We start from the raw sequence: 25,569 nt of genomic DNA, 5'->3' as shown, positions 1-25,569 counted from the left end.
AAGAAAGATGTTTTAAGTGCCTCCGGGTGTTTTGTTCCTCATTACTTCATAAAAGTGACATTAATAGCCAGGGAAGAGTACTGCTGAGTGCAATTATGGATGATGTTCCAGGTATGAAAGCTGTTTTGAGCCTGCTAATGTCTCCTAATTACCAGCCTTTTGGTAGAGAGTGAAGAGAGAGAGAGAGAGAGGCTGGAGAACAGGGACTTCAGAGCAGTTTACCTGGAAGGAGGAAGCCGGGGGGAAGGGAGTTCAGAGATTTGTCTGTAGGTGAAAATCTTTTCTGCTTGGACGCCTGAGGGCCAGCTCGAGGACAAGACACATCTGAAGGACGAAGTCTGTGTGTCTGAGATACACAAAGTCAAAGGCGTACAGCCCAGGGTGCCACCGAGTCCTTTTGCTGTGGGCAGCTCTCTAGAAGGCGAGCCGGGAGAAAACCGCTGCACGACCACCACCGAGAAGAGAACAGGACTGGGGTTATATGGCAAATCTTTGAGTGGTGGGGCCAGGAAGTGCCCTGGAAAGTTCCAAGAGCCCTTGTGGGTGCTTAGCCCCGTCACACAACTGGGCCCCAGTCCTGCGTCAATGGACTTGCATTATGGGAAGACCAGTGACCTCAGATTTACGCTGGGTTAAGCGAGCAGAGAATTGGGTCCTCTCTCCTGCCACCAATTATACTCCACATTCAGAAAGCAGCACTAGCTTGGCCGTGTCGGTTAGAACACTAGGTTACATCTCCGACCCAGACCAGCCAGTGCCCTAGAAACCTCCCCCCAGGATGCAGGAACCGGCTTTTATTTCTCAGCCAGAGGAACAGGCATATTCTAGGGCAACTGTGCAGAAAGCCAACCAGTTGACAGGAAGCTATTTGCTCCAGGGCTGCTAAGGACACTGCAGGAAACAGGCAGGACGGAAGATTACCAGACAGGGACGGTGTGTTCCTGGGCTCTGGAGGTGGGGTGGCACCCTACTCCGCGGGAAGGGATGAGAGGGAAGGCACTTCATTGCTCTTTTGAGCATTACCCACCCCCCCTTACTCATTCTTCGCCCATAGACTTGTAAACTTAGGATGTTGCCAATAAAGTTTGCAGAGGAGACACGGAGGCCTGCTGGCATTGCAAGTATTTTCCACAGGCTGCTATTAGAATAGAGACACAACACGTTTTCATTCTCTCTCCCACCCCTAGATAGCCCCATCCACACCTGGGGGAGCGAGCCCTTAGATTTTGTCAAGGGAGACTGCCGAGGTCATTGCCGCTCTCCTGGTTAAAGAATCTACTGAATCGTTGAGCAGCTAGGAGATCGCAGGCTCGGACAGAAAGATCAAGGCTGAGATGTAAACTAAACATGGCCCACAATTAGCCACTGATGAGGTACGAGCTGGGGTTAAAAAACAACCTTATCTCCCATGCATTAAAATCTTCTAATGACATCTGCGGACCGTGAGGCTAGTTTACATCCTGTGCGCCTTTTGTCATAAGGAGGCGGAACAAGCAGACGAGGGTTCTCTGGCTTTATCTGCCTCCATTTTTAAGTTTCCCCACACCTTAGCCCAACTTTCAGAGCTGTGGACTGCCCAGCACGCCACATGAAGTCATAGTCTCTGACACCCAGCTGCCAGAAACGATGAGCCATCGCTGATGCAATGCACCCATAGCAGTAACAGCAACTAGGCTGAGTCAACAATATTTGTCTGCAGAGCCTGTGCAGAGAAACCTTACCGTCTGTGCACCAGCCACAAGGAAGGCAGCAGCAAAGTCAAGCATGGAAAAAACACAATGAGAAGTCCTGCAACACCTTGAAGACTAATAGATTTATCAGGGCAGGAGCTTTTGTGGGCACAGACCCACTTCACCGACATCCACTTGGCGAAGGGTGCGCCTATGAAAGCTCACACCCAAAGTCAGTCAAGGTGCCACAGGACTTCTGCTTGGGTCTGCAGATACAGATTAGCACTGCTACCTCTCTAATACTTATCTACCATGCTGGTTATCACTAAAGTCCTCCTTGCTCCTATGGACAAGGTAAGCACTCTAAGCTCATCTGCTGAGCCTTGGGTGGTTGATGGATAGACTCACTCAGCTGTGTCTTCTGAGCAGGGGGGTGAGGTTCACTTTCTAGAATGAACCAAAATACTTCTCCTTTCAGCGCCCAGCCTACTAAGTTACTGCTCCTTCTCCTGTTTGGGGCATTCACGTGATGAGGAATTGGGACCACCCTCCAATTCTCTCAAGTACGTTCAGAACAAAGAACTTCTCTGAAAGTTTGTCTGGTCAGACGTTGAGCTTGGAATCAGCCAGCTGCCTGTCTTTCCAGCAACAGGCAGCCATTCCACGTTTTACTCCTTGTTTCCATTTTGGATGTCCCCAGAGCCCTCGGACCAGAAGGCAGGGAGGAAACAACCTCTCTGCTTTCATAGCCAGATCTACACCTGTTTATGGTAAATGCGCATTTAACTGTATAAAGTGAGTGAAGGTTTATAAAAATGTCAAAATAGCCTATAAAAATGATGAGTAAAAAGGTAGACACGGGAGATGAAGAGGAGACTGAACTAGACCTAAGGAAAAAGCCCTGCAGAGGCTCAAGAGCCATGTTGAGAGCGTGTCTGGTAAATGCGAGCACAGGACTGGAAATCAATGCACAAAACGAAATCAATGGAAATGGAAATGATCAATGGAAATCAATCGATAAAACGAAGTAAGAAGGGGGTGAGTCAGCCGGTCTATTGCTCCCTCTTGGTGTTCTTACGGAGAGAAATTAGCAGAAACAGCTAAGGGCCGGGTTGGACAAACAGCAGAAGAGCTCTCTGCTGCTCTGACTAGCTCAAAGATGACCGAACAGGAAGGAGAAGTTCCGCTGTTGAGGCAGCTACTACCCGGACCATACACTGGCAGTCCCACGACCTGTGCGGCGTGGGTTGTCCTGACCCAGCTGGGCCAGAGACACAAATGACAGAGGCGTCTCCACCCGCTCAATCCCGACCACCAGATGGGAGGTGAGACTGTCACTGCCTCTGAGCGGTGGTGCATTAAAGGTTGCACACCCACTTCTGGAAGCCTGCAGAGCCCGGACATGGCACGCACCCCCCGGCACAGGCGGCGAGGTGTTGCCTAAGAAATGCTGGACGCTTACGGCACATGCCCCGCACCAGTGTTTCTTAAGCTACCTCCCATGAACAACGCGCCGTGCGCTGCAAGTGTTCTGCAGCTTTCCCGATATCCTACTCCGGTGGTCTGACACCGACACAGCGTTCTGTCCTCACCGCCAGCGTGCCCGATCACATGACTTCCGCCTGCTTCTGCTGCGTAGTGCTGCTCTTTGGGGGTGCGAGGGGGGAGAAGGAGGGGAGCTCCTGAATCTTTTTGAAGAACATTTTCAGAGGTGTCAGGCGTAAACAGTTCTGATTGTTGGGTGTTCTGTGGTCTCGCAACGTTTAAGAAACACTGTCTTAGTGCCTCCCTCTCCAGGCTCCTGGTCCACACCCCGGTCTCCTACCCAGCTCTGTCCCCAGCCAGCGGTCCCTGTAAGAAGAGTGCCAGGGTGACCACCCTGGAGGGACTCCCTGCTGCCCAGCAGGGCACCCGCAGTGGGTACCATTTGTTTCTATGGGCGCTGCACCTCTGCACATGCCTCAGCGCACAGAACACACATATTCCACCGTGGATGGAAAAATAATTGAGGGAACTCTGCTCCTGCCCTGCATTACATCACCTTGTCTACACTCTGCTGCCCCCAATAGCCGCCTTCCCTTCCTCACCCACCCCCCGCCTGCGCACACATTCCCTCCCGCAGCTTCTGACGCTTGCGCGTGGTACGGGAGCCGAGGCTGAAGGCACAACAGCTACTGCTGGGGCAGGTTTCTGCCTTGCTCACGCCCCAGCTGCTGCTGACTCGCTGCCTTGCCAAGGGCTCTGGAACGCCACGGAGGCCCAGGATGGATCGCAATCCCCTCCTCCTCTGCCCGGCTGCGTGCTGGGCCCTGGCAGAATGGGAGTCAAGCGGAGGCTGATGCCGTCCCAGAGCCGGGCACAGGGCAAGCAGCTCCTCCCCTGCCCCTGCTGGGCGCGTCACAGCTGGGGGTGCATGGTGGGAGGGAGAGCAGCGGAGTGACGTTTCACCAGGGAGTCACGCTGGCAGAGCGGCTGGGCCCAGCAGCCCAGGTGACAAGTGTACTCGCTTTACCCCTTGCCATACCGCACCGAGGTGCCCGCTCGGGATTCCTGCCTTCCAAAGGGAGGCTGGTGGCTCTCAGATCAGCTGCTGCCGAGACCGGGTTTGCTGTATACAGGGCATGGAACGTGCAATTCGCCCGCAGGCTAGAGAAACAAGAAAGCAGCCCAGCAGCACGCCAGAGACTAACAAAATAATTGACTAGTCTTTACTGCAGTGCTTTCTTGTTTTGCTCGTACGTAGATTAGCACGGCTCTCTCTCTGTACTGTTCAACAGGCTAGAAAGCGCCACTGTCACTTAGGTTTTGTCCCCATCCGTACTTGGGTCAGTGAGGGGTGTGAAAAACTCCCCCCACCTACACAAGTGTCACTAACAGCACTGCAGGAAGCAGACAGTCTCCCGCTGGCCTGCCAACCTACCGCCACAAGAGCCGTGCCATAAGATATTGCAACACCCAGGCCATAGGGCACTTCTTGCCGAGCCTCTCCTGTTTGTGCCGAGCGTGGCAAGCGCGTTCCTCGCAGGCGACAGACAGGCCTCACCATCTCACGAGGCCTCAGCGGGTCTTACAAAAATCAGCACTTCCTGAGACGTGGCTGCAAAGCCTGAGACGCCGGATAGACATGCAGAGAACTGGCAATCGGACACATCCACTTACCCCGGAAGGAGGGTTTGCCGTCCAGCCCAGCTCCGCGGTAGCCGTCCGGGTGTCCATCAAGGTTTCTGGAGGAGCACACACAAGAGGGTCAAAACAAAAATGAGTTACTAGGGACTCCAGATACTAGACTGAAATTACAAACACCTGGCCCAGGAACTGGGGATCAGATGCGGCACCCAGTGTACTGACTAGCTCTCTCGTTGGCTTGGATGGTACAGGATCAGTTCCAGGGAGCTCCTCTGAAACACTGCCATGGCGCCCCTCTAACACCGAACGGTTTCCAAGCCCCCCCGCTTTAATGCAAGGTACGCCAACCTCAATAGTCTCCTGCTTCTGCCGCCAGACTCCCATAGAAATCAACTGGATTTATTTCAGCATAAAGCCTGACAGGACCCCAGCCTGCAAGTGAGCGAGTCTCAGGCGCCCCCTTAGACTACAGCAACGCAGGCAAATCTGCGTCACGACAGCCTTAAAACAAGAAAATGATGGCACCTGTAAAAACTGTTGTGTTGAGTTGTAAAAAGGTCCCTATATCAAGGCCTGCATTGAAAGCATCACCAGCTCCTGGCTGTAGATTTCATTGCACTGCTTGAATTGTTACATTACAGGATAAGCCCAGGGCCAGCGGGACAGGATAGCTCACCTTTGGTCACACGTACTAGCCCAGCTCCTGGTGACCAGAAGGCTGAGCGAGGCCAGGTTTGCAGTTCTTGTGCGAAGTCACTAACAGCTGAGGCTTTGATCAACAGCCCTGGGTGTCATGTTTTACAGACTGGCAGCTGTTTCATGTATCGTGTTGTGGCATATATTCATTATTCCCAACATGGCAGGAAAAGCCAGATTTGTGAAGAGTCGCTAATATCACAGCAGCAGGATTTCTGGTTTGGATTTTCTGGGACTGGGTGAGGAATTTGGCAAGACATTAAGATGCAGTGCAACTGCTCTCCTTTCATAAGCATAAAACCCCACAAGATATATAGACGGTGGGGAAGATCTTCCAGATTACAATCTATTTGTTTTCAGTAAGGCAGCCACAGGTTAATTTGCTTGGCTTCTGCATCTCTACCAAATATGAAAAAATCTGTCACTCGTGTCTGCTCTAGATGCCGGTTTGTCCACTCCAAAGCCTCTACATGGTAGGGTTTTCCTTAACAGCTCCGTGTACCAGCAGGGAGCCTTAAGGGCAGCATTTTTGTCCCACACAAGTTTCTACTTCCAGGCAGTAGGAAAGGAGTGCTGGGAAGATAAACGTGCGGTACTTGAAAGATAAATGGCTGGGAAATGAAATCAGTGCAGCAAAAGGACTAGTAAACGCTGCCAAACTGCTGCACTTACTCCTCCATCCATGCGCCAGCAATCACACGTGGGAAATGAGGGGCTCCTCTTAGTCGCTCTACCCAGCCCTTTGCCACTGCTCAGGGCGTAAGGCTAAAGGACTCTGACACCAGAACCCGCCACCCAGTCTCTCTTGATTACTGTTCTACATTTCTTCCTTCCTCAGCACCGCTGCCTAGCGGCAGTTGACATGGCTTCTACGTTTTACAAACCCCCCACTAAGTCACGGTGGCGACTGAAGGGGGGTTTACCAGGGGAATTGAGGTGTTCCACCTCCCTATACAGTATTAATGGGGAAAAAAAAAAATCTACAATTCTCACCAAATATCAGAACGCTCCTTGCAGCTACTGCTGTAAGCTATTTACGTAGCCCATCATCACGGTTCCCATATTTCATACGCTTCATGTCATGTCACTCTCAAGCACCAGTGAGGCAGGACAGTGCTATTACCCCAGTTTCACAGGTGAGGAACTTAGCACAGAGACAACAGGCTGTCTGTGACAGAGCACTGAGTTAAACCTGGGTTGTCTACACCTGACGCAAGCATCCAAAGCGCCTGGCCATTCTTGCTCTCCCTGTGTCTCCTCACCTCAAAAAAGATATATTGGCGTTAGAAAAGGTTCAGAAAAGGGCGACTAGGATGATTAGGGGTTTGGAACGGGTACCATATGGGGAGAGGCTAGAGAGACTGGGACTTTTCAGTCTGGAAAAGAGGCGATATGATAGAAGTATATAAAATCATGAATGGTGTGGAGAAAGTGAATATAGAAAAATTATTTACCTTTTCCCATAATACAAGAACTAGGGGACACCAAATGAAATTGATGGGTAGTAGGTTCAAAACTAATAAAAGGAAATTTTTCTTCACACAGCGCACAGTCAACCTGTGGAACTCCTTGCCGGAGGAGGCTGTGAAGGCCAGGACTCTATTAGGGTTTAAAAAAGAGCTTGATCAATTTTTGCAGGTTAGGTCCATAAATGGCTATTAGCCAGGGATAAAGTATGGTGCCCTGGCCTTCAGTACAAGGGCAGGAGATGGATGGCAGGAGATAAATCACTTGATCATTGTCTTCTGTTCTCCTTCTCTGGGGCACCTGGCATTGGCCACTGTCGGCAGACGGGATACTGGGCTGGATGGACCTTTGGTCTGACCCAGTATGGCCATTCTTATAGGAGAGGATGATGGCTGCCCAGCCACACACCTGTCCACAGGCCCCATTTATATAAGACAGATGTAGATACCATCAAATCACAGAAGTTTGCTCCTTGTAGGCCTCCCCAGGCAAGCTATGGCCACGAGCAGTCTCACAAAAAAAAAAAAAAAGCCCTTAAAAAGGCATGAGCCACGGTGTGTTTGGGAGAGGTCTGGAAAACGGGAGGAGACACACAACAACTCTGAGGATGTGTACTGTGTGTGGTAGGGACAAGTGACAACTAGTACCGAGTGTAGGAAGGAGAGGGGAGGGGGAGGAACCACCCCCTTCCACAGGCCTACTAGGGGCAGCGACGGTGAGGCAAGAACAGGCGGTACAATGCGGGGAAGCAGCGTCATTGCAGAGAAAGGAGAACATAACAGCCCACTGGGTCAGACCAAAGGTCCATCTAGCCCAGTCTCCTGTCCGCTCACAGTGGCCAATGCCAGATGCCCCAAAGGACATGAACTGAACAGCTAGTCACTGAGTGGTCCCTCTCCAGTTGCCCATTTCCAGCCTCCAACAAACAGAGGCCAGGGACACCATTCCCACCCATCCTGACGAACAGCCATTGATGGACCTAACCTCCAGGAATGTACCTAGTTCTTTTCTGAACCCTGTGAAAGTCCAAGTCTTCACAAAACCCTCTAGCAAGGAGTTCCACAGGTCAACTGTGAACTGCATGAAGAAATTCTTCCTTTTGTTAGTTTTAAACCTGCTATTGTTAATTTCATTTGGTGACTCCTAGTTCTTATGTCATGGGAGTAAGTAAACAACTTTTTCTAATTTGTTTTTTCCCCACACCAGTCATCATTCTACAAACCTCTGTCATAGTTGCCCATGCCATAGTCTCTTATTTTCTAAGTTTAACAAGACTGGGACCTTTCATCTCTCTTCATATGGCACTGGTTCCAAACCTCTAATAATTTTTGTTGCCCTTCTCTGAACTTTTTCCAGTGCTGAGATATTTCTTTTGACCTGAGGTGACCACATCTGTATAGAGCATTCAAGATGCGGGCGTACCGTGGCTTTCTACAGAGGCAATTAAGATATTCTCCATCTTATTTTCTACCCATTTTTACACGCTTCCTAAGAATGTTTGCTTTTTTGACGGCTGCTGCACATTGAGCGGATGGTTTCAGTGACTCCAAGATCTGTCTTGAGTGGTCATAGCTAAATAAACCCCTGCTCTCTCCTTCCCCGCATCCCCCCCTTCCCCGTTTTGGATGTAAAAAGGGTGGGGAAGAGACCCCCCCGGGAAGGGGCTACAAAAAACATCATCAGGAAGAGAGACAGAGAGGGAAGGAGAGGCTAGAATACGTGTCTGCAGGGATGGAGTCAGATCCTACCCTCCGTCTGAGAAGCACCTTACTCTGCCAATGGTCCCTCTGAAGTCATGAGGCTGAAGTAACAGAGAGTGCTGTTTTACCCAGGGATGGGGGCCATCAAGGCGCGGGAGTGGAACCTAGGGCAGCTCTAGGCTAGACTGTAAAGTCAATCGTAGATATGTAGGGTGACCATCCAGGTGGGACAGTCTCGTATTTGGGGTGCCAAAGAGGCGTCCTGACCTATTTTTTAAAAAAGGGACTCATTGTCCCGTATTTGGGCCCTCCCCGTACTGCCCATTTCTGGAGAGCATGTACATCACGTCCCCAAGCCTCGGGGAAACGGGGGCAGGGAGAGGGGGAGCGTGGGCAGCTGCTGCATCCCTGGGGCTCCTGGGTAGGGACGCTGGCTGCTGCCTCCTTCCTGGCTCCCCGAGGCTTGGTGGAGCCGGGAGGAGCCACCCTTCCCCCTCCATATCCCGTATTTGGAACGGGGAGATATGGTCACCAAATAGATACGCAATTCCAGCTACAGCAATTCCGTAAATGGAGTCAACTGATCTACGACTGACTGACCCGGCCATCCTCATGGAGGGAGGTTAAGGGAGGAACCTCTCCTGTTGACCTCCCTTACTCCTGGTGAGATTGAGGAGTACAGCAGTCGACTGCCGACCCCAGAGAGTTCAATTTCGTGCATCCCCACGAGGCGCACGAAATCAAACCCCTAAAGATCGGCCCTGCCAGGGTCGAGCTACCTGCCAGCGTAGATGTTCCCCAGAGGGCTTCAGCTCAACTCCCGGCTTCTATAACTGGGCAAGTCGCTTCACGGCTGTGACTTCAGTGACCACTTGTAAAATGAGGACCCTGCTCTCCTCTGCCTCTGCTCTGAACGGACGAGAGAGAGAGAGACTCAGCTCTTCCGCAAAGAGCTCACCCGTGTCTGCACAACGTTTCGCCCCACGGGGCCTTCAGAGGGTACTGCCATAGAAACATGGCAGGTATCCAAATCTGGCCCGTAAGGGGTACCAGGACTGTGAGTGGGAAGGAGAGAGGGGACATGAGATTGGCTTTCAGGTACTTAAAAGATTGCACAAGAAGAAAGGAGAAAAATTATCCTCATTAACATCTGAAAATAGGACAAGGAGCAATGGGCTTAAAACTGCAGCAAAGGAGGCTGAGGTGGGACATTATGAAAAAGTTCTTAACGGTCAGGGTGATCAAGCGCTGGAATAAGTTGCCTCGGGACGTTAAATATCTCCAGGGATGGAGGTTCCATAAGAACAGGTTAAACAACAGAGATGGTCTCGAGGGTGCTTGGTCCTGCCCTGAGGGCAGGGGGCTGGACCGGACCGGACGACCGCTTTCGTGTTCTGTGAGTCTGTCTTTGAGATGCTGAAGAATCAGGGTTAACGACAGCTGACGAAAACAAGCTGTGAAAGGAAGAGCGGAAAATGGAACAGGGGACTGGAGTGATGTGTTTGCTGACAGAAAGTCAACTTCATCCCACCCGGCTGAGCCACCCTGAGGTTTGGCACAAATAGGGGGGACGGTGCTGTGCTCTGTCCCATTCACTCACCTCCTCTGAGAGGTGCCACCTGAGCACCTGGCGGCTACGGAACTGGGGTTGCCAAGCTCCTGATGCGTATCTGTTACCGCCGATAAATATGCGGTTCCATCGGCCCCTGTCCTTAAACACACACTGACACACACAGCTCACCCTTAAGCCCTGCGGCAAAGAGGATTCTTAGTCAAGTATTGGGCAAACATCACAAAGCACATGTCCCTCCTTGCACACCTACCTCTGGAAGGATGGCGGTCACCTCTTTAGGATGCCACTAACCCTCACTGGAGCCCTTCCCAGGAACAGGCTGACACGACACTGCACACATCAACATGCTCAAGCAGAGAACTGGGCCTGCTTGGGCACCTCTCACTTCACAACAGCCCTGGCCGATGGGGGCATGCGCCTCAGTTTACAGATGGGCAACAGCTGCGCAGGCTCGCCCAAGCTCGTGCAGGACTCCGTGGCCGAGCTGTGACTTGAACGCCAGCCTCACTGGCTACGCCAGCTTCCCAGCTCTGCAACGACTAAGGAAACGAGGTACCTCCGCCTCACGTCAGCAAAGATCGTTCTGGTTTACCCCCAGTTCCCTCTGTCTGTAAGACCCAGGCTGGCCGTGGTCAATTACAGGAAGAGCACTTTTAACAAGGGTTTATTTAGAAAAGATTTTCACTCCATCATCTCTCTTCCTGGACATCAGCTCCGTACACTCCAACTGGCTCCCGGGAGTGCTTTTCTTGGCTGCGCTCCGACCTCAGAAACTTACTTCTGATAACTTCAGCCCCTAAGGTGCTTCCTCCGCATGGATTCCTGTAGCTCTCCGGCTGCTGGAACTCGGCTGGGTTCTGTGCCGTTCGGAGCGGTTGACTTGAGAAGTTAATGGGGAAAAAAAAAAAGAAACCAACCCCCACTAACAAATGTTTTGCTCATGGAGTTTGCAGCGACAAGGGCGGGTAAGGGGCTTTGCATCCTCTTCCTCCAGCTCCGCTTGCTTATCTGTGCGGCGGTGCATGGCTGCGAGACACAAGGGATTAGTGTCAGCAGCGGCAGCCACCTGTCACACAGCTCTGCTCGAACATGACAAATGAGCCTTTGGTTCTATTACCACAGGGCTCCTGCCTTTAGCCTCCTCAGGCCTATTCATTCCCAGCAGATGAAAAGCTGCTGCAGACAGTGGATTAGGGACTGACCTCTAGAAGGCCTCGCCAAGCGACGGGGAAGAGCAGGGGGAGTGTTACTTGGTCACAGATCACACCTGGGGTAAATGACACCGCTCTCTGCTCAGGAAGCCCCGGCAGCTGTGGAACATCTCATGGACAGGATGGGAGCAGATTCCAAGTGATCAGGGCTCCCTTGTGGCAGCCAAACTCAGGTCTGGAAGGGAGTGTCTAAGAACGGACGACTGGTTCCAGGGCACAGCTGGGGTTGAGGGAAGGCAGAGGCTTTGTAACCCGCCCCGTCTTTCACACCTACGTAACTCCTTAGGCAAGAACTCCCACGTGGTTCAGAGACCCCCCAACAGCCCCATGCACGAGTGCTTTGCTCTCGGCAAGAAGCCGTGCCAGAACCGGGCAAACAGCATCTCTAAGCACACCGAGAGGCCAACATTCCCCGGGGGGTCCCCTAGAGTTTGACAGACAGCAGCTCGGCCCTGTCCTCTGTTCATGAGCCTGATGTCACAAATGCACACGCAGTCCTGCCAACTGACTGTCTGCCCCCAGATCCAGACACCTTGCTCAGACGCCCCACAGTCCAACAGTCCATTACATTACTTGGCACCCTAGTAATAGGGGCAGTGCCATTTAGAAAGTAGATGGCACCAATTTTCCCCTCCCCACCCCCTGCCAGATCCTCTTCTTTTCCTCACAGCTGCCCACAACCCCTGAGCCCTACACCACCCCCTCCAAATCTGAGCAGTATTGCTGCTTGGCACAGACCTGAGGGACATGATAACCCTGCACACCAGGGCACAAAACCACTCATTTTGCATTTCACTAGGCCGGCTCTTTTCCCCCCATTTCTTCCCACCCCCGCTCCAATTATGAGGAAGATATGTCTGGCCAATGAGGTTTGGCTCAACCAAAAACACACAGTCAGACCACGACCTATGAACAGAGGTTCTATAGAACCAAAGCAGGCCCCCTCCATGGCCACAAAATTAATACACACGGACAACTTCACAGGTTGGTGCGTCTTCTAGCATCATATGCTTCAGGGGTCACATTTTCAAACTTTTCTCCACAATCACAAAGGATAGAAACTTCCACTTCTTTCCAGGGAAAGCCAAGATTCTCACGTTATCCTGCAACACTCAGAGATGGGGCTTTAGGAAAGTCCTTGAATATAATGAGATTTCATAGAATTATAGGGCTGGAAGGGACCTCAGGAGGTCATCGAGTCCAGCCCCTTGCCTGAAGCCGGAACAACCCTAACAAGAAGTCTTGTGGCACCTTATAGACTAACAGGTATTTTGGGGCATAAGCTTTCGTGGGCAAAGACCCGCTTCATCAGATGCATGAGTGGAGGGGGTGGTTTCAGAGGGGTATTTAAAGAATGGGGTCCCAGGAAGAGGGAGGGCCAGAGCTGAGAAGCAGCTCTGGCCCTCTGTTTTCCTAGGACCATATTCTTTAAACACCCCTCTGAAACCACCCCCACCCCCCACTCATGAATCTGACGAAGCGGGTCTTTGCCCATGGAAGCTTATGCCCCAAAATACCTGTTGGTCTATAAGGTGCCACAAGATTTCTTATTGTTCTCGAAGCTACAGACTAACACGGGTCCCTCTCTAACCCTAACTAAATCATCCCAGCCAGGACCATGTCAAGCAAGAACTTAAAAACCTCCAAGGATGGAGATTCCACTACCTCTCTCAGCAACGCATTCCAGTGCTTCACCACCCTCCTGGTGAAATTGTTTTCATTGGTGACAGATGGCAGAACAAGGAGCAATGGTCTGAAGTTCCACAGGGGGAGGTGTAGATTGGATATTATGAAAAATTCTTCATCCTCTTTAGAGCCCCCTTTCAGGAAGTTGAAGACTGCTATCAAATCACCCCTCCCTCTTCTCTTCTGCAAACTAAATCACTCCAGCCCTCACAGCCTCTCCTCATAAGTCACGCTCCAGTCCCCTAATCATTTTTCATTGCCCTCCACTAAATCCTTTCCAGTGCATCCCTATCCTTTCTATACTGGGGGCCCAGAACTCAACGCAATATTCCAGACGTGGCCTCACCAGTGCCAAAGAGAGGGGAATAACAACTTCTCTAGATCTGTTAGAAATACTTCTCCTAATGCACCCCAACATGTTGTAGCCTTCCTGGCTACAAAGGCACGCTGTTGACTCATATCCAGCCTCTCATCCCCTGTAATTCCCAGGTCCTTTTCTGATGCAGTGTTACTTAGCCAGTTGGTCCCCAGTGCTTAGGATTCTTCCATCCCAAGTGCAGGACTCTGCACTTCTCCTTGTTGAACCACATCAGATTTCTTTTGGCTCAATCCTCAAATTTGTCGAGGTCACTCTGGACCCTGTCCCTGCCCTCCAGCTTACCTACCTGACCCCCTAGCTTAGTGTCATCTGCAAATTTGCTGAGGGTGCAATCCAACCCTTCATCCAGGTCATTAATAAAGACATTGAACAACACCAGCCCCAGAACTGATTTCTGCGGCACTCCACTTGAAATCCACTGCCAACCAGATATTGAGCCCTTGACCGCTAACCGTTGGGCCCGTACATCAAGCCAGCTTTCTATCCACCTTACCGGCCATGTATCCAATCCAGACTTCCTTAACTTATGGGCAAGAATGTTGGGGGAAACTGCATCAAATGCTTTGCTAAAGTCAAGGTATCCCACATACATGTACTTCCCCATGTCCACAGAGCCCCATGTCTACCTCATCATAGAAGCTAATCAGATTGGTCAGGCAGGACTCACCCTTGGTGAATCCATGCAGACTACTCTTGATCACTTTCCCCTCTTTCAAATGCTCCAAAATGGATTCCTTGAGGCTCCCCTCCATGATTTTTCCATGGATGGAAGTAAGGCTGACGGGTCCATAGTTCCCCAGATTGTCCCCTCTCCCTGGCTTTTAAAAAAAAAAATGGTGAGAGGAGCTACATTTGCCTTTTTCCAGTTCCAGGACCTCTCCCAATCTCTGTGAGTTTTCAAAGATAACAGCCAAAGGCTCTGCAAGGACAACTGCCAATTCCCTCAGTGCCCTTGGATGTGTTAAATCTGGACCCATGGATCTGTGTGCATCTAGTTTTTCTAAACAGTTCTTAACCTGTTCTTTCCCTACCCAGGGCTGCCCATCTCCTTCCCATGCTGCATTGCCTAGTGTCGTAGTTTGGGAGCTGACTTTGTCCATGAAGACTGAGGCAAAAAAAAGCATTGAGTACTTCAGTCTTTCCCACATCATGTCACCAGGTCACCTCCTTCATCCAGTAATGGCCCCACACCCTCCCTGATCTCCCTCTTATTGTTAACATGCCTGTAGAAACCCTTCTTCTTGCCCATTACATCCCTCGCCAGCTGCACTTCCAATTGTGATTTCCCTTTTCCGATTACTCCCCGGCATTCTCCAACAATATATTTAAACTCCTCCTTCGTCGTCTGTCCAAGTTTCCACTTCTTGTATACACCCTTTCTGAGTTTAAGCTGACTGAAGACTTCCCTGCTAAGCCAAGCTGGTTGCCTGCCATGTTTGCTTTTCTTACTATGCAGAGGGATGCTTTGTTCCTGTGCCTCCAATAAGACTTCTTTAAAATACTGCCCATTCTCCTGAACTCCTTTCCCCTTCATATTAGCTTCCCACGGGATCCTGCCCATCAGTTCTCTTAGGGAGTTGAAGTCTGCTCTTCTGAAATCAAGGGTCTGTATTTTACTGCTCACCTTTCTTCCTTTTGTCAGAAGCCTGAAATCTACCGTCTCATGATCGCTGCAGCCCAGGTTGACACCCATTTCTCCTACTTGTTCTTACCGGTTTGTAAGCAGTAGATCAAGCTGTGCACGACCTCTGGTCAGTTCCTTGAGCACGTGTACCAGGAAGTTATCCCCAACATTCTCCAAAAACTTCCTGGATTGTCTGTGTTCTGCTGTATTATTTTCCCAACAAATGTCAGGGTGATTAAAGTCTCCCATAAAAACCAGGGCCTTATGATTTGGAAGCTTCTCTTAGTTGTCTGAAGAAATCCTCATCTACCTCATCTGGCAGTCTATAGCAGACACCAACCACATCATCACTTTTGTAGCTTCCGCTTCTAAGCTTAACCCAAAAACACTCAAAAGTGGCTTTTCTCCCTCCATACAGTGGACCTCTGAGCAAATCGCGCTGCTCTCTCACATAAATCGCAACTTCTCATCCTCTTCTCCCCTTTCTCTACAGTTTATACCCTTACATGGCAGTGCTCCAGTTATGCAAGTCACCCCACCAAGTCTCCATTATTCCAATCACCTCATACTTCTTTGACTGTGCCGGGACCTCTGATTTTTCCCTTTTCCCAAACTTCTTGCATTTGTGTACAAACACTTAAGGTAATTAGCTGATTGGCCGACTTTCTCCTTTTGAACCAGGGGTTCTCCCTTGTTGTACCGTCTTCCTTCCCCATTTACCTCAGAGCTTGTGTCACTGACCCCCAACAAACCTAGTTTAAAGCCCTCCTCGCTAGGTTTGCAAGCCTGCTGGTGAAGATGCTCTTTCCTCTCTTTGTTAGGTGGATCCCATTGCTTCCTAGCAACCCTTGTTCCCGAAACAGAATCCCCCGGGCGAAGAAACCAAAGCCTTCCTTCCAAGCCCACCTGCACAACCACACCTTTACTGCCACGATCCAACAATCTCTACTTGGACGAGAACATCACTTGCGCTCCACATTCCTTGAACTTCCTTCCCAGAGTTACAAAAATCCACAGCAATATTCTCGGAAGTGCAGGAGGTGAGAAACACTGGGACTGAGAGCTGAATTCTCTCTCCGGGCTGCACCCAGGCTAGGGAAAGTGGTCACATCTGAAAAAGGGGAGTCAGCTAATCTATTTTTCCAAACATGGCATTCCACAGAACTTAGCTAGCGTAGCTGGGGTCCACCATGGTTATCTGCTAGTGGTTCATCTTATACAAACACATGAAGTGAAGTTAGAGAACTCTATTATTTCAAAACACACCATTTTTCTAGCATACACACAGCCGTCGTCATCGATAGGGAGATAAACCATGCCATTGAATGGGCTGTGAGCAGAGCTCCCCAATTTAAAAGTGGTCCAGTGTGATTCAAAAGGGGAGGATGTATCGCTTGGTTTGGGCCACTGAACATGTTCAAGCACCAAACGATCCTTTGACGGACTTCGTCTCAGATCCAAATAATCTTTTTGGAGTTACACCACTAGGTCCGTTGTCCAAAATCTGAGGATACAGTCACTGTCAGGTTCTGCTCCTGGCTCACACCTACTGAAAATATTTGTTTTGCATTGGGCCTTGTGTTTTAACACTTTCCTGGATCGCGGGGCTCTGGCAAAATAAAGTGTTTCAGAAGCAGCATTATCTAAATCTCTCCCAGCTCCATGCCACCTTGAGACCACCCAAGTCCTCTGCTTCGGAAGGCTCAGGATTCTGTAAGTCAGAGGTGGACAACCTGAGGCTCATGGGCTGCATGCGTCCCACTGGTCTCCACCTGAGGCCTGTGGACCCCTGGCTGCCCCCTTCTCCGTGGGTCTCTTGCACACCGAGCCCTACGATTCCTACAGCTCCCCTTCCCTCCCAGAGCTGCAGCACCCTGTATCAGCTGTTCTCTGCATTCCAGCTCTGGGAGGGAAGGGGAGAGAGGGAGCAGACGAATCAGGCAATTCATGTGCTCTGAAAGCGTGGGTGGGGGGCTGGAGCAGATAAGGGCAGGGCTCTGGCACCCTGGTACACGAAAGGCACAGGGTGGAAGAAGGTAGACGGGATGGCCATGGGGCTGCAGGTGAAATGCTGCAGCCCAGTGTGGAGAAGGAGGGCCACTCACGAGGCCTACCCACCGTTCATGGCTGGCCATCCCTGCTGTAAGCTCTCTGCAAGAGTCACACTGCTATCAAGCATTCTGGAGTCAGACTGGAACGTGAAAGAGCCCCAGGTGCTACTCCTTGGACTTCACCACTCTCCTCAGCTTCCTGCATCAGCAGAAACCATCACTTCATGTGCCTAAACCCGGTGCAAGGTTCTACCTGCAGGTCAGGGTGGGACTGGGAGCACCCAGTCACTGGCACTTGCTATTCCCAAAGGGCTCGGCTCCCACCTGTGCGCCTGACCAAGGGCAGATTTTCAAAACCACAGGGCTCAGCAGCCAACCGCTCCCAGTGTGAAACTGTAGAAACTTGGCTGCCTCTCGGGGCCAGAGCTCTCCTAAGAAGTTGGCCTAACTGGGGCTAAGTTCTTGTGAAAACCCAGCCCTGCGTTCTATCGTCAGGATGACAGGCAGTGCGCAATCTTTCCTGGTTGCCTCAGAAGTGACCGGGTGGCTCGTTGATCCCAAGAGGTAATTGTTTACCTCACACCTCTAGGTATAATTGAGGACATATAACCAAGTAACTTAAATTTCCATCTAGGCTGATGACTGACCTCCTTTTAAATGGATCCATACGTCCATTATACCCTAGCCCAAAGCTGCAGGCACAGCTCAGAGCACTTACACCTCTGCAGCCTATGCCAGACGCTTGGACCCGGTACCACCACTCAGATCTAGTTGCCAGATGACAGGCTCTGGATCCCCACAGCCTGACTTCAGACGGGCATGGAGGAGTCATGTACCAAGCCGACCAGCATGCCAGTCTCTGCAGGAGGCAGGAGACAATTCTCAACCAGCTAAGCCACTGCCTCAGTGCTACACCCAGACAAGGCACCAGCCGTGGATAATCAATCACTCAGGAGAAGAGCGGGTGGAGAAGCGGGCGGTCAGGGGCCAGTGTAAAAATTACGCTTCTCAGCTTGCTAACGAAGGGATTACAGTGGATCACAGCCTGAGCATCATCAATCAGACACGACGCTTCAAAGCCAGCTTCCTCCCATTTTAACTCTCCCTTGCTAGCCTGTCTTCTCGTGTGCACTTCTGCTGGCCTTGGAGTCCCCTTCCACATACTCCCCGGCCCCAACTGTCCTGTCTTCCTGTCCCTTTTGTCTCCTTAGCCTCCGTTGTTTTCCTGTCTGTCTCTCATTCTCTCTCTCTCTTCCCTCTCCCCCCCCTTTTGGACTTTTTCCCCTTTCTGAACACCTAGTAACAGTCTAAGCTGTAAAAGGGCAATGCAGGTCAGCACACAATCCCATTAACAGCAAAATCTCAGTGTCAAAACACCTACAGAGAAGGTCCTTAGCTCCCAAATCACAGAGGAACTGAATCAATCTCATTTCTCCAGCCAAAAAGACACACAGTCTCCTCGTCTTCCTCCTTCCTCTCCCTTTCCCCCCCCAAAAAAAAATTCTTGCTACTGGATTAAATGATTTTGCAGGAAGGATGGGGAAAACTGACAGGCAGGTGTTTGCTCATCCCTGGCCAAGTCACAAGGAAACAGGAGGGATTAACATGGGGGCAGATATTCAAAAGCATACGGCAAGACATTTTGCTTGATAATTCTGTACTGAATATGCAGCCAAGGAGGTGCCATATGTTAATAAAGGAAATATCCTAAGCTGAGAGTTTACCAAAGCAATCATTATGAGAGACAGCCTTAAACCAAAAACCCCATAATCAGCCGCGGGAGTAAGTTAACATGCGAAGCAGGTAAGAGCTTTTGCATATCTCATCTTCCAGAATGTGAACTGCAGATTATTCTTCTGGCACGCCTACCAAAAACCCACATTACAAGAAAGGATGAGAACAATATTTAAATAACCCAGCAAAAAATACAGCATGAACATCAAAGTTTGCCTTGCTATCCTCAACCCAGCCAAACAATTTCTTTGCATTTAGTTTGCCAGGGGACCACCACAAATCTCTACAGAGCAGATTTAGTTTATCTCCCTGTGAGCTGCAGATGTGCGCTCCTTATATTCCTGCAAATTCCTTACCAGTGTATGTAACAGTGCTGAGGCACCGGAAACATCAAGGTAAAATAAAAAGGCAGTCAGATCAAGGCAACCCTGAAACATCAAATAGTGCATTGTTACAATCAATGCGATCAGTATAAAGATATGTGGAGGAATCAACCTTCCCACACCCCCTAAATGTTATTTTTTGCTGGGATTACACAAAACAGGGGTTAGTCCCATTCAATAAAATGTTAGTCCTCACCTCCAAAGAATTTATAATCTAAGCAAACATTAGGCACATTTAAATATTCATCCGGCTGGATTTCTATTTCTCTTCCATGGACTAGAAGCACCCTGTGCATACTGACAATTTGTTGTAGGTTATTAATATGTATATGGTTACCTCACTTCAGGCGAGTCAGAAATAGTTGCAGAGAAGTGATAAATCCACTATGTATTTGAGAAACTCTGTGAGCCTGTCTGTTCAAGAACTCCTCCTAAATGGTAAGATCTAGGACCAGCAAATTTGGTATGCAGCTTCATAACTGCTATGGTAACTTAAGCAAGATAAGGGTTTGGCTGTGCCAGGACAACGGGCTGTGCCTGGAATTTGAGGGTTTCTCATAGAATGGAAAGGGAGGGGTCTGGTGGGAAGGAGTTATACTGCAAAATGAGCATGGGAGAGGAGAGAAGGGGCCAGAGATCGGGACCGGGAGAGCTGTAACTCCATTGGAGCAGGAGCGAAAAGAGGGGCAGCTATCTATTATACATTTGAGAGAGTCTGTCGGTCCCCCAGCTGGGGGGCATGCACCCCACCCCTGGAGATGCCCACTGCAGCAGCCATGAACAGCCACTTCTCAGACCTAGCCCCGAGCTGCTGCCCTGATAGAGGGCTGGGGTAGTCCACTCTCCTCAGAACAACCTGCGTACTGCAACCCCCATCTCCAGAGCAATGATTTAAATGAAGAAAAACAAAGCTTATTTGAGTTAAGGACTCAAGCAACGCTGGGTAAGTCTTCTAGGGTTAACAACATTATATGATCTTTAAGATTGAAAAATGGCAAACCCTGGACATGCCAATCACTGCAAGGTTGAGGGTTATCATCCTGTGCCTTCTAGAATGGAGTCATTTGAAGCTGATGACATTCCAGGTCACGTCACACAAGCTACAGCACCTTTAAGTCAAGTGGAATAATCCTCAACAATAGTGATTTTGTCCTTCCCTGTGTTCACTTCAGATTCTAGTGTTTGGCGAGTTTCATTTGCTATATTCTACTAGCAAACCTGCCAGGCATTGCCTAGGTCCTTATGTTAATGATGATGTAGGGGGCAAAAAAAAGTGTGGGGGGGAAAAAAATGTATATTCTTAATTCAAGTGATTGTGTTTTTCAAAACCGGTACCCCCACCACCACACACACACACACACACACACACCCCAGTCCCTTGCCCTGAGCTCCTTCTCACCCTCATGTTGCCTTAAGTTACGAGAAGAGGAAGAAGAATACCAAATGTAACGGTCCTAACACTTACTGTTTACTTGAACCGACAGACAGACGCACGGACAGACAGACAGAGACAGACTCTCTCCAATATAACATAGATAAGGCAGGTTTCCAGTACAGGAGAAACTCGTCTCCTAGGGGGCCTGCCACACCCAGAGCTGCTGCTACCCCAGCCGGATTCTAGCCACCTCCCAGCACACAGTCATCTTCCTGCAGTTCAGGTTCAGTTCTCCTGTGGGCATCACCTGGGGCAAGTGTTTCTGAGCTTTCATTGTGCACACGGACTCAGCTCCCTACCCACTGGTAAGCCCTGGAGCTCTTTGAGGTTTGACTGCAGAGTACCATCCAGAAGGACGTGGTGGTTAGCAAAAGCTTATTGGAATTATTCAAATGTTAATGGGACGTGCCGCTTTTCCCCCTACCCCTAACCCGGCCTTTGTCCTAAGCAGACGTCCCTATCCCAGGATCCCTGAAGGGCCCAGGGAAGGCTATTTGCTGAGTCCCTTAACTCTGCCCTCTTGCTGCAGTGCAATGCGGCATCAGACCCACAACTCCAAACAACCCTTCTGACCGCCACACTCTTCCCCTTCTCCACTTGTGCACTCCAGGACCACGTGGGAGGCCGAGACATGTGCCTCTGGCTGGGAGCTTCTTGCTCTTGCTGTGCCGCCAAGCAGGTTAGCCCAAAGTGCAGAGGCAGCAAGCTAACCAGATCGCTCCAGCAAACAGGTAGAAAAGGAAGGGAAAGGGCCAACTGCAAACCCTGCTCAGGCCCCAGGGAATTATTTGGCTTCAGTTTGGTACCAGGCCCGGCTAGAGATCTGGGTCAGTTCTTTTGTCTACAACTTTTCCTGCTTGTCTGTTTTCTCTCGTTTTGAGCTATCTGTGTGGTGCTGTGGGATGGGGTGGACTAACCACGATGCCCCTCACAGGGAGCCAGAGGTCTTGCCACAATCTGTCCCAGCAAGCGGAGCAGAAAAGGAGGTTCTCCAGGCAGGATGGAGAGGCTGTTTCTGCAGCAGCCAATCAGGACCCCAGCAGGCCTGTATAAAAGAAGCTGCTGGGCTAGGACCTGGCAGATCTCTACACCGCCTGGAAGACCAGCGGCACTTTGGACAGCTCTGAGGGCGAGCTGAACTTAGACCTGAGTGAGACCCAGGAGGCGGGAGACTGGCCACAAGCCTGCTACAGGAACTGAGAGCACGCGGACAGAGCTAGTCAGATCCCACCTTCAGAACCCCGAAGACAACAGATAAGACTTTTGTGGTGCCCTTGGCTGCAGAGGGGCGCTAAAGAGCGGGTGGACACCATTACACGCCACCTCCTTGCATTAACGTGTTCACTAACGAGGCCTTTCACACACACTTGTCAGTGTGCAGCACCGGTGTGGGGCACCCATTGTAAATGCCGGAGAGCAGCTGCAGGACAGGCACCTGTCCTAACGAGTATGAAGGCCCCAGAAATAATTCACCTTCTTCACTTGGAAGCAACTGATTCCCCATAGGTGGGACTGAAGCTGCTGCCACAGCCAACTGGCCATGATGGCACGGCATGAGTCCTGGGTACAGAGAAAGGAGCTGTGTGAGACTGAAGCATCTTCAGCTGTATCCAGTAGATTTTCTTTAATGGACACATTACTTTAAACTAAGCCTCCACCATCTGTTCCACTCCCTAATTATCAATACAAAAACAAACGTCTACTCACAATTACACCAGTAACAAGCAAAGATGCCAGCAATTAGAATGCACGAACATGCTCTTTGCGGCACAGAATCTCCATCTGTGATGTTATTCTCACGTTCCACACACAAGTTGGTTGTGGGGTTGGGGGGGAGGGAAGTAGCAGAGGGGAGGTGATGCTCGTTCCCAATAACCGAGCTGCCTGACTGGGCTCGCCTGTCTTCCCATGGCTCTCTTTTCAAAGAAAGTTCTCCTGGGCTAGACAGCCCCTTACAGCCAAAAGCAGAGAGGAGGTAAGATGGCAGTGTGAACTACAGGATAGCCTACCTGCTGAGTGCATTGGTAACAGACAGAGCAGCCAACTGGATGGTGTAAAGCAGCAAAAGATACAACAGGCAGGTTGAACCTCTCCAGTCCGGCTCCCCTGAGAGCCGACTGGTGCCCAATGAGAGAATTTGCCAGACCACAGGAGGTCAATATTGTCTACCAGCATTAGCACCACTTCCAGTGCTCACTGGGCTCTTCGAAGATATTTAGGGGTAAATTACAGCTAACCAGCAGCACAGAACACTGAGAGCCAGGACCGGCGGCTGGAAACCAACTTTATGGAACCGTGGGAAACTTGGCCACACGCTCAACGAGTGGACAGCCAGCTACCTAAAATTATGGCAGAGTACAGATGAGAGAGTGCTGGATTAGAGAGGTTCAGCCCGTACTTTGTTTTTAACCAGCAGACTCACCGTCTCTATGATCACCCATTGATCACGCTTCTAGGATGAAGATTTCTTTTCTTAAAGGGCCCCCCTCAGAAGCTTGGTGAAGTATAGATGAGCTTATTCAGTTAAGATCCCCTCCTTGTTTATCAAAAATCCTTAGTCCCCCTCTGTGGCGTGTTCTTGACAGTCGCACAGATGGAATGTCTATTACACAGACAGGAGCGACCATAAGGATGCAAGGACAGCACACTCAGGAGGGATAATATTTTTGACTTTGTAGCATATATCTGGCAGATCCAGAATAAAAGCAAAGTCAGCTTGTATTATATTCTGCATGGAAGAAACATTGTGATGAGGTTTTTCTGCTAAGAGAGGCCGTGAAGAATCACCTACAACCAATCCAAATCGTCCAACGGACATTTTTGGCTCAGATATGGTTTCTCCCGAAAGCAAATAAGCAGAGGTTTGTTGGTCAGAAAAGAAGTCATAGGTCTTAGTCTACAAGATAGAACAGCTTTCTTGTTAGTTATAAGACATAAGCATGCCTGCAAAGACTGAGAAAAAAAATAGAAATTAAGCAAAATAAGAAACCACAAGAAGAAATAGCAACAGATGGGCAAACAGAGATTTAGAAAGCAAGCCAATGACTGGAAATAATGACAGAAATTTTCCAAAAACGCTAGTGAGAGAGAATAGGTCAGCTTCTGAGAGGCCTTTGTTGGTAGCAGAGACTTTCGAATGAATAACAAGGGAGGGAACGCCACCAAGAACTCCTGAGTGGAATGTGACATGGTCACCATAGTCAGGATGTAGAGGAAAAACAGGAGATGGGATTTACCCTTTCCTCTCTGGGTCTCCACTTTGAAAAAAGCCCAGATGAGCAAAGATGCTGTGTCAAAATATTGGTCTCAGTCTCGTTAAGAGAAGACGAGTCTCCACGTCACACAGAGGTGAGGAAGAAGAGATAATTATCTTGCATCTTGTGGGGCAAGGCTAAAGAGGGACCAGAGACAGACGGGCCTCCATCCGTTCGATGCAGTCCCTGTGCGTTCAGGATGGAGGCACGCGGGCAGCACACCATGAAGGGGGTATGGGCTTCACGTCTCAGCTTTTTGCAGAAGTGGCGTATGAAGGTGCATAGACATTTCCAGGATGTGCAGGAAAAAAAAGTTTTGTGGCCCTCACAGCCCTGAGGAACAGTTGCCAAGAAACACCTCCTCGGGCCCTGCCTCGCATGATCCTTCTGCGCACAGGAGCTGAGAGTGTACAGAACTTACCCAGGGCAGATGGGACCTCTGCAGAATAATACTGACAAGTTCTAGCCACTATCTGCTGCGCATTGAGACTCCCAGGTGCTGATAACCTTTGCCAAAGGTGAGTGGCACTTTCAGGAGATTAGCAAAATGAGACCCTCGATAATTTACCTGCCACCTTTCGAGTCTCTGCTCTATAGAGGCAGTCCAGCCTTTCACTGAAATGGTTGAGGACTTCAACACGGACAAAACAATGAGCCTTCTCCTAATCCCATTCACATAAAAATGGCCATACTGGATCAGACCAATGATCCAACTAAACCAGCATCTTCTCTTCCAATGGGGATTGATGACAGGTGCTTCAGAGGGAAGGAACAGAACGGGATAACTTGTAACTGGCTCATTCTCTCCTCCGGCAGTCAGAGACTTGGAGACAGAGCACGGGGTTGCATTCTGAACTAATTTAGCTAATAGCTACTGACTGACTCATCTATCCTCCATGAACTCACCTAGGTCTTTTTTTAAACCTAATTAGAGTTTTGGCCTTTATGATCTCTCATGGAAAATGTTGCCAGGGGACGACTTGTCTGAAGTACTATTTCCCAGTGTTGGTTTTAAACCTGCTGCCTATTAATTTTGTTGAGTGGCCCCTAGTTCTTGGGTTGTGTGTGAAGAGGTGAACGTTTTTCTATTCACTTTCTTTACACCACTCATGATCGTATAGACCTCTCCTACACCTCCCCCCTCCATTCTCTCTCTTCCAAGCTGACCAGCCCCAATCTTTAATCTCTCCTCATATGGAAGCTGTTCCATAGCCCTAATAATTTTTGTTGCCCTTCTCTACGTGTTATCCAATTCTGATACACCTTCTTTGAGATGGAGTGCCCACAGCTGCCTGCAGTGTTTGAGGTGCGAGAGTACTATTTAAGCAGCGTCAGGAGGACATCTTTTCTCTTACGTATCCCCTCTGTGACAGTCCCTAACACTGGTAGCTTTTTTGACTGCTGCTAAACATGACATGGATGTTTTCAGAGTGGTACCAGCTATTTTAGACCCCATCACTTTGTTTGTGTAGTTGGAATTACACAGTCCAGTGTGCATTACTTTGCATTTCATCTGCCAGTTGTTGCAGAGCCACCCAGTTTTTGAGACCCTTGGGTCAGTCCAAAGCAGACTGCAAAGA

At 50.0% G+C, this 25,569-nt stretch overlaps 1 protein-coding gene across 2 annotated transcripts in view; it reads right to left on the bottom strand.

Moving 5' to 3' along the window:
- Positions 1-25,569, bottom strand: part of EPHB1 (EPH receptor B1) — a 271,605-nt gene that overhangs the window by 184,811 nt on the left and 61,225 nt on the right. For both annotated transcript variants that reach the window (XM_075004741.1, XM_075004742.1), the window contains exon 2: positions 4,830-4,894. In XM_075004741.1, coding sequence (XP_074860842.1) covers positions 4,830-4,894 — 65 coding nt within the window. The remainder of the gene's footprint in view (positions 1-4,829; positions 4,895-25,569) is intronic.

This window comes from Carettochelys insculpta, chromosome 10 (assembly GCF_033958435.1).
Source record: "Carettochelys insculpta isolate YL-2023 chromosome 10, ASM3395843v1, whole genome shotgun sequence".
NCBI lineage: Eukaryota > Metazoa > Chordata > Testudines > Carettochelyidae > Carettochelys > Carettochelys insculpta.
This window is presented reverse-complemented; position numbering and strand designations above follow the sequence as displayed.